General features: G+C 46.6%; 2 protein-coding genes across 2 annotated transcripts in view; both read left to right on the top strand.

Annotated features, from left to right (window-relative positions):
• Positions 1–488: 488 nt before the first annotated feature.
• LOC115869450 (small nuclear ribonucleoprotein E-like) lies at positions 489–803 on the top strand. The gene has a single exon (XM_045289399.1). The coding sequence runs from the start codon at positions 489–491 to the stop codon at positions 801–803; it is 315 nt and encodes a 104-aa protein (XP_045145334.1).
• Positions 804–3,936: 3,133 nt separating this feature from the next.
• The window catches only part of MED14 (mediator complex subunit 14), an 81,236-nt gene continuing 76,296 nt past the window's right edge, over positions 3,937–8,876 (top strand). Inside the window, exon 1 of the mRNA XM_004714569.3 lies at positions 3,937–4,158. Within this exon, the coding sequence (XP_004714626.1) occupies positions 3,950–4,158 (209 nt within the window). The 5' untranslated portion in view covers positions 3,937–3,949. The remainder of the gene's footprint in view (positions 4,159–8,876) is intronic.

Below are 8,876 nucleotides of genomic sequence, written 5' to 3'. Positions count from 1 at the left end.
TGGTTCGAACAGAGCATATCCACAGTATTAAGAGTTCTTTCCTTCAAGTGCAGTGTGACATCAAAACCCAAACTCAAACCCAGCTCACCACCGTCCAGTTGATTCCGACTCATTGTGACCCTATAGGACAGAACAGAATTGCCCCTGGGGGTTTCCAAGACTATAATTCTTTACAGGAATAAAAAGCTTCATCTTTCTCCAGCAGTGCAGCTGGAGGTTTCAAACTGCTGGCCTCGTACTTAGCAGCCCAACGCATAACCACAAGGCCACTGGAGGAGCCGTTCAATGGATGTAGTTACTACTCGCCTCCCCCCCCCCCCCCCCCCCCCTCCACATTTTTGTTTTAAAAATCTTTTCATTTCTGGTAGATGACACATCGTCTAGTTCATTCCACATTGTACATTCACTGTGTACGTGGTATGGGCATGGCAGTTAGGATGAGTCACAGTTAAGAACAAGGGAAGACAGAAGTTATTTTTTAAGTTAGCATGCAGCTCAGTGTGGTCGCTCTGAGTTTCCACAATGGCATACTATATGGGCAGGGCCAGAAAGTGCAGAAGGTGATGGTGCAGCCCATCAACCTCATCTTCAGATACTTGCAAAATAGATCCCGGATTCAGGTGTGGCTCTATGAGCCAGGGAATATGTGGAGAGAGGGCTGTATCATAGGCTTTGATGAGTATATGAACCTTGCATTAGATGATGCTGAAGAGATTCATTCTAAAACAAAGTCAAGAAAACAACTGGGACAGATCATGCTAAAAGGAGATAACGTTACTCTCCTACAAAGTGTGTTCAACTAGAAACGATGACTGAAGTGAGAAGCTGAGGACAAGAGCTCCCCCCCCCCTCAGATAGTTATAAAACATGTGCTCATACTGTTTTCATTACCCTTATGTTCTTACTGAACCACAATAAATGGCCTCTATGGGGTTATTTTCATTTTTAAAAAAAAGAAAGAACAAGGGAAGGATGAAGTCTCCCTATGACAGACAGGCCAAGGGAGTGTGGAGGGTGGGCAAGCACAGAGGGCAAGCGGAGCCCCAGGGCCCAGGCAGTGAGAGTCTGGGCCAGGGTGTTGCGGTTTCTTGAAGAGGGAAAATGAACATAGAACAAAACTGACACACACACACAAACAATACAAGATTGCAGCACAAAATAGACATACAAGACTGCAGCACACACACACACACACAGACGGAATAAAACAGACACACACAGAGAGACGGTACAAGACTGCAGCCTCGAAGGACCACAGTGTTTTATTTTTAAAGCATCAATACTGGCAGTGTTCCTAGATATGCTCCCTGTTCCCACGCCTGAATTTCACTTAGCCTTGACAGAGTTCCTATCTCAGCACGTACTGCTCCTGTTTATTGCTCCCAGGAAACACTGTATGCAGCTGTTCCCCAAATTCCTTACTGTCTGCTGTTGAAGGGCATCCTGAGCTCAAGTGCAAGCTGCCAGGGAGAAAAGGAAGCAGTTTACAAGAACAAGCTAGGACAGCCGTTTGCGAACTGTCCTAAACAGATACACGACAGGAGACACGGTCCTCCTTTCATGGCTCCTTTACAGGGTCTGTACTGAGAGGCCTGAGCCCTAGGGTTCCTGATTCTGCCTGGCCTGGCTCCACAAGTGGTTCAGAGGGGCCAGTGAACCTGCTCCGGGAGCACCCCAGCATCCCAGCACAGAGGTGGGGGCGGGGCGGTGAGGCAGCACTGAGTCAAAGAGGTCTCACAGCATTGCCGTGCATGGGAGCTGTACTCTCACAGAGGTAGAGGCGAGGAGGGCCTCTCAGGTCTAGCTTCTCTCTCCTTGATTCAGAGGGACAGCTATCCCGAGTACCCCACTCCAAGGCAGCCAGACCACAGGTTCATTTGCTCCATCTACACCTAAGGCAGAGGTTAACATTGGACTATTCAAGTCTTGCTCTTTATTGTAGAGGAATTGATTACCATCTTTCTTTTTTATTGATTCACATATCATATAATTCAATGGTTTAAACATAAAAGTTTTGAAATCACCACAATAAAATTTGGGAACGATGAGGGTAATGAATGTACAAATGTGCTTTATACAATTGATGTATGTATGGGTTGTGATAAGAGTTGTATGAGCCCCTAATAAAATGATTTATAAAAAAAGAAATCAAAAACAAAAAAAAATTCTGGAACATTTTTTTCAAAGTTCCCCACAACCGTACCAATAAACATCAGGATACACAGAGAAAAGACTGAGGTGGACTCTTTCACCTGTTAAAAATCAATAATGTCACTTTGAGTATGACGGTGACCCTGACTCAACCCATGGTCATTTGAATGGAAAGCTGAGCAATGAATAAGGAGACAGCAGAGATGTTGATCCATTTGAACGAAGGTGCTGGCAAAGAGTATTGAAAGTCTCATAGACTGCCGGAAGAACAAACAAGTCTGTCCAAAATGCTTTGTAGGCGCAAAGATAGTGAGATTGTCTTATGAACTCTGGACCCGGTTTTCAGGAGGGACTAGTCTCTGGAGAAGGGCACATGTTTGGTAGAGGATCCGCAAAACCGGAAGAGCCCATCAAGGGGATGGATTGACACCAGACAGTGGCTGCAGCACAACCACCACTGCAAGGATGGCTCAGGACCTATATTGTATATAAGACTGCTGGAAGATGGCTTTGACTGGAGGGCAATCTCAGTAAAAAAGAAAAACGTTACCATTCTCTTGACTCTGTGTCTGAGTAACTGTAGCTTCGAAAATGACCCCAGGTGATTCCGATGATCACCCAAATTTGGGACCCTTGGTTTGAAAGTCGTTAGAAAACATGGACGAATGTGGGGACAGCAGACCTGGATTAATTGAAGGCTCTTGGAGAGTAAGACAGCAGCTGGTGCAAAAGCACAGGCAGGAAATGAGTGAAAGGCAGAAGGCTTAAGGGTTATTTCTGTGGTACACGATGAAGCCCGGAGTCCTGCTGGCATAATGCTTAAAGACTTGGCTTCCGGAAAGATTAGAGCCTGGAAACCTCTATGGTGCAGTTTTACTGTCCAATTTAAGAGCTGGAATAGACTGGGGGGTTCAGTTGTGTGTGTGTTTTTGCTTTGTATTTTTTCTGTGGTTGAATTGACAGGATCTGGCGGTCAGTACTGTGGTCAGTACATATATCTATTGAAAGTGATTATATATGTCATGAAAAGTATAGTTTAACTATTAATTTATTTTGCCCTACTTCTACCTCAAATTATATTATTTTTCCCCCTTTTCCCCCACGGTTAGATAAATCAAGGATGGACGCAAAGCTTGCCATACCACTCAGCGCGCTGCCAGCACCACAAATATCTACGGAGGGCCTCCAAGGCCGAGTTAAACAGGGCTCTTAAGGGCGCAGTCGCGCTGGGCAAACTGCCGCCTTAAAAAGCTTACAGAGAGGCGAGAGTCCCGGCTTGCAAAGCACTGACGTTTCGGTGACGACACCGACTCCGCCCTTCCACCAGCTTCCGGTGACGCGTAGCCCCCGCTTCCGTCCTTCCCGCCCAAGGGACAGGCCCCGCCCCGCTCCCACGCGCTTCAGCACCAGAGTGGGGGGGGCGGGGCGGGAAAGGGTACAGGTTGCTGTCGGACGCCTCATTGCAGGTTCTTCCGCTCTGCCGAACGACTTCCGCTGGGAGCAGTCATCAGGGCCGCTGGGGCGGCTCGGCGGAGGGGTTTCGGCTCGCTCTCGGCGGCGCCGCTCCTTGTCCGCCGCTGTAACCCTGCCCGCCTCCCGCCTCTCGCGGTCCAATCCCTGGGGCCGGCGCGCGACTCGCTTCATGGGGGCGGGCCTCCGCCGCCCGCTCCCGGCTTCCTGTCCAGAGGCAGCCCGGCGGTAGGCGGCGACGACTCCGCCCGCGCCCCCTTTGGCGCGGTGACCGAACGCTTGGCGGCCGCGCCTGGGGCCGTAGCGCCAGTCCCGACCCTGCGCCGCCATGGCTCCTGTGCAGCTGGAGAACCACCAGCTGGTGCCACCCGGAGGCGGGGGGAGCGGCGGCCCCGCGTCAGCCCCGGCACCCCCTCCCCCGGGAGCTGCCGTGGCGGCGGCCGCGGCGGCGGCGGCCAGCCCCGGCTACCGGCTCAGCAGCCTCATCGAATTCTTGCTCCACAGGGCCTACTCGGAGCTCATGGTGCTGACGGATCTGTAAGTGCCGCGAAGCGCCCGCTCGCTCCCCAGCCCCCTCCCTTCCCGCCCAATTGCTGAGCCGCCTGCGTCTCCCGCACCCCGAGAGGCTGCAGTTCCCCCCGCCGGCGACTCAGGCTAGAATCTCCCAACTGCTGGGGCTCGGCGGCGCTTTGCATTTGGGGGCGTCTTTCCTGGTGCTGCAGCGGCCGAGACTTGTTAATTATGCGTGGTAGACTTTCACTGAAGATGGTGAGATTTTTGTTGTTGTTCGAGTTGCTCTCCTGGAAGCCTTTTGGCCCCACACCCGATTACAGGTCAGGGCTTAGAAATACGTACTCTGGAGCTTTAACAAGAATCCCAAAGCCTTTTTTGACAATTCATTTGAAAGAGAGATGCGAATGGTCTGTGACTTCAGTTTGAACGCCAGAGGTGTGCTGTGTGTAAAATAATCCAAAATGTTGGTGCCAAATGGTTCTTCTGGAACGTTGAGTATTTGAAGTTTTCATGCATTTGGTGTAGGTTATAGGTTTTTCTCCCTCCCTCCTTTTTGTGTGTGTGTGTGTGTGTGTGTGTAACTGACCTGCTAGCTATTATTTCTTGAGTTTATGAATCACTGTTACCCTCGCAATGCTTTGGGCATGATTAGAATATTATTAGTACCTTCAGAATAGGATCAGGACGCCCTGTTATGGTATTTAAGTATGTAAAGAAAAGGCCGCCTCAAATTTGGGGTCATTTAATTTGACAGTTAACAAATTTGAGAAAAAAGTGGTACCAGATTGTTACCTGCATTTTTATCTTTTATCTTCTGCTAAACTTCTGGTTAACAGTTTTAATTGAGAAAAAGATTAAAATGCAGATATGTACTAATGCATCTACTGCTAATATACCAACTGCTAGACTTCTAGTTAACAGGTTTCAATAGAAATACGTTAGTATATTGATAGCAAGCTGTAAAATGTTACAAGTAATTTGTTATTACAAACAAGTATTTGCAGATGATTAAAGGATTAGAGTAGATTCCATTTATTTCTATAGAGTATCATTCTTTCTCATTTTGATGGACAGTACTTTATTGAACAAGGAGCCCTGGTGGAATGGTGGGTTGTACATTGGGCTGCTAACAGAAAGGTTAGCATTTCGAAGCCACCAGCAGCCGGTAAAGAGTTACAGTATCAAGAAAGAGGTACAGTATTAAAAAAAAGTTACATTGTCAGAAACCCACAAGGGCAGTTCTACCCTGCCCTAAATAGGGTTGCTATGAGTTTGAATTGACTCGGTGGCAGTGAGATTTTGTGTTTGTTTTTTTCTGGGGTACTGTACTGACAGACAGAGGGAAAGTTAAAGAAGCCTATTTGTCTAAGGAATCCCTAAGTTGTGCCAGCCTGAAAATTGGTGGTTCGAACCCACTCAAAGGCATCTCAGAAGACAAGTTTGGCATTTTGCTTCTGAAAGGTGACAGCCTTGGAAACCCTGTGGAGCACTTCTTCTCTGCACACATCAGGTCTTGACAACTAACAGCAGGCGCCTCTCCAAAGAGAAATAGCTACCGTGATTAGTGCCAGTCGTGGAGTAATGCAGTCCTGTAGCAGTTACAATGTTCAGTAACACAGTCACGGGGCAATGATAAATGGTTTTTGGTACCATTTGTTGTGGAATTTCATAGAAATACCAGCTTGTCCATGAGAAAGTGTCATGTATGTGAAGCTCATGTATAGTTGTGGGGAAAATACTGACAACTGCTGTTAGTGCTTGTGTAATTTTTTTTTTTCTCTAGAAAACTTTTTTGAATTGTATTGTGTTCCTGATTATTGCTATTTTACCCTTTCAGGACTTGATTTATGAAGAGAGAAACAGGTTTTATAATTGCCTTAGAATGAAAGTGTAGTTATAGTCCCACACCTTTTATATGATGGTTCCCATATTTATAGCTCCAGCATAGACATCCTAGACTGTCCCCACCCCAACCCCCCAAAAAAGTCCAAGCTCACTGCCACAAGTCAATCTTGACTCATAGCAACCCTTTGGACAGAGTAGAACTACTCCTGTGGGTTTCCAAAGCTATAAATCTATGGAAACAGAAAGCCTCATCTTTCTTCTGCAGAGAGGCTGGTGGGTTTGAACCACTCACCTTGTGGTTCCCAGCCCAACAGGTAACCCACTACACCATCAGAGCTCCTGACTCTACATTCAGATGCTTACATTTCAATATCTAAGGGACATTTCAGTGTACCAGAGTCAGAGCCATACTCTTGATTCCCCTCAACCCCTCGAAGCCTTTCTGATCTTCCTCTTGCACTAAATAATATCTCTAGTCTATCTCTTTCTTGATGTTCGGGCAAGGAAATTTCAGCATAATTCTTGGCTCCCTTTTCTGGGGGGCATCCCACATCCAGTCCATGAGGATGTAAGTCCTGTCAGCTCTGATTTCAGAATCTATCAATGATCCCGTCACTGCCACCATTACCAGTCTCATCCAACCCACCATATAACCTCTTCACACCACTGTTGCTGCAATCGTGTCTCAACTGGCATGCCAGCTGCCATTCCTGCCCCACTGCAGTTTCTTTTCTGTGAAATAGGGTGACCCTTTTAAAACATGCTGTTCCGAACCCACCAGTGGTTGCTTGCTACACTTTGATTAAAACCTTTTTGTAAAACTTGGTTTCTGCAGATTTCCTGATTCTTAAGTGAGTGCATGTAATGTTTGTTCTTTAGCAACTGACTTATTTGGCTCAACCGGATTTCAGAGTTCGTCCAGGTGACGAACTCAGTTCTCTTTGTGGCCGGGTAATATTGAATTGTACATAGAGAACCACATAGTGTGTTTTATTAGCCTGTTGGTGGACATTTTGGTTGTTTCCACCTTTTTGACGTTCATGAAAAATGCCTTCCCTACTTCTGAATATATATATTTATATATCTAGGCTTGGGATTGCTGGCTCGAATGACAATTCTGTGCTCAACTTTTTATGGTGCCACCAGCTGTTTCCCATCATGTCTGTACCATTTGACATCTCCCGCCCCACCCACCCCTTCTTTTTTTTCTTCTCTCCTTTCCTAACCTCTTTTAGAATCGGATGCCAGGATCTCAGTCATATAAACTTAACAGCACTTCAGTGTAAATAAGTTTCAGTGCCGGACGTCCTGCCTTGTAAACCTTTGTATTTTAGAGCTTTGCCCACAAGAGGTGGAATTTACGTCTTTTCCCTATCTCGCCCCCCCCCCCCCAAGGCCTTTCAAATAGATAAGGAGGATGTAGGAGAAAGAAGTAAGAGCTCTGCTGGCATAGTTGTTATGTGTTGAGCTGCTAATTGAAAGGACAGCAGTTCGAAAACACCAGCCACTCCATGGGAGAAAGATGGGGCTCTCTACTCCTGTAAAGAGTTACAGTCTCGGAAACCCACAGGAGACGGTTCTACTCTGCCCTGCAGGGTCACTGTGAGTCTGCATCGACTTGATGGTAGTAAGTTTGAGTTTTTTGGGGGGACAGGAGGCAGGCCGCAAAAACCTTTGTCCCTGAAATGACACTGCACTACCTCTGACCTAAGATGATCCTTCTTTTAGAGTTCTTAGGGCAAGTGGGGAGAGGGCCTCGGGGCCCTGTGGTTAAGTTCTCAGCAGCTATCAGATAAGCTGCCTGTCTGAACCCACTGGCTGTTCCACAGAAGATTGTGCCAGTCTTGTTTCCGTAAATATGACAGCCTTGGAAACCCCAAAGGGCTGTTCTACTCTGCCCTGGATGGTCACTGAGTTGAAATGACCCCTAAGGCAGTGGGCTCTTTGGTTTTATGGGCAAGTGGGAAGAGTTGGAGCACTGATTGCAGTCCTCAGAAGCTCTGCTCTTCTGTTTGTTCGCATGTGCACGCACCTCCTTAGTCATCCTCCCTCCCTGGAGGACCAGGACTGTGGCTTTGGGGCACTTTCCCAGGGGCTTTTGCAAGCAAAAGAACTTGCCAGTGGCTGCTTTTATCTGCAGCCTTAAAATGTGGACAAGAGTTCTGCTCCACTCCCCTGATCTGCTGGTTCTTCCAGATCCTGTCTCCTTTCCTGGATTGCTCCAGGCAGTGCCTCCACTTCTCCCACCCCACAAGCCAAAGCCCATTTTTCTATGTACCCTTCCCAGTACCACATCTGCAAGTGGTTTTCGTTTGTTCAATTTCTGCAGTTTGGGGGTGGGAAGAAGTGATCTACACAGCTTTGTGGGCATTCAAAAAGGGGGTTGACTCAGGGGAGGTATAAGGGGAGGTATAAGAATAGTTCAAATCACTAGACCTTGGGCCACAGGACATAACTTTAAAGATTAGGAGCATCTCCCAAAACCAAACCCATTGCTGTCAAATCAAAGTCCACTCTGACTCAGAGAGACCCTTATACTGGCTTCCTGAGGTTTTAGACATTTTTTTTTTTTTGTGACACATTTACCATTACCAGTGTTCTTTATTTCCTTGTAAAAACTCAGTTTTCATCTGAAAAATTTCATTCAGCAAGATACATTTTCTTTAAAATATCTCCTAGTGAAGATCTGTGTGTATTGTCAGAAATTGTATTTTTTATGTTCACTTATAAGGCTTATGTTCACTCATGTAAAGTTTTGTGTTTTCCCATTTTGTTTTTTCAACATTGTAACACTGTTATTCCCTTAACTTTTGTTCTCCTGTCTTTATTAGATTTAAGTTCTATTTTATAAATTATTTTTCTGAATGTAATCGGTTTTTTACAGTGGGACATGTTTT

Source organism: Echinops telfairi, unplaced genomic scaffold, assembly GCF_000313985.2.
Source record: "Echinops telfairi isolate 266 unplaced genomic scaffold, ASM31398v2 ScPeMD7_26;HRSCAF=91, whole genome shotgun sequence".
Classification (NCBI taxonomy): Eukaryota; Metazoa; Chordata; class Mammalia; order Afrosoricida; family Tenrecidae; genus Echinops; species Echinops telfairi.
This window is presented reverse-complemented; position numbering and strand designations above follow the sequence as displayed.

Coding starts and splice junctions, on each gene's coding strand:
- LOC115869450 (XM_045289399.1), top strand. CDS start 489: ATGCAGCTCAGTGTGGTCGCTCTGAGTTTCCACAATGGCATACTATAT.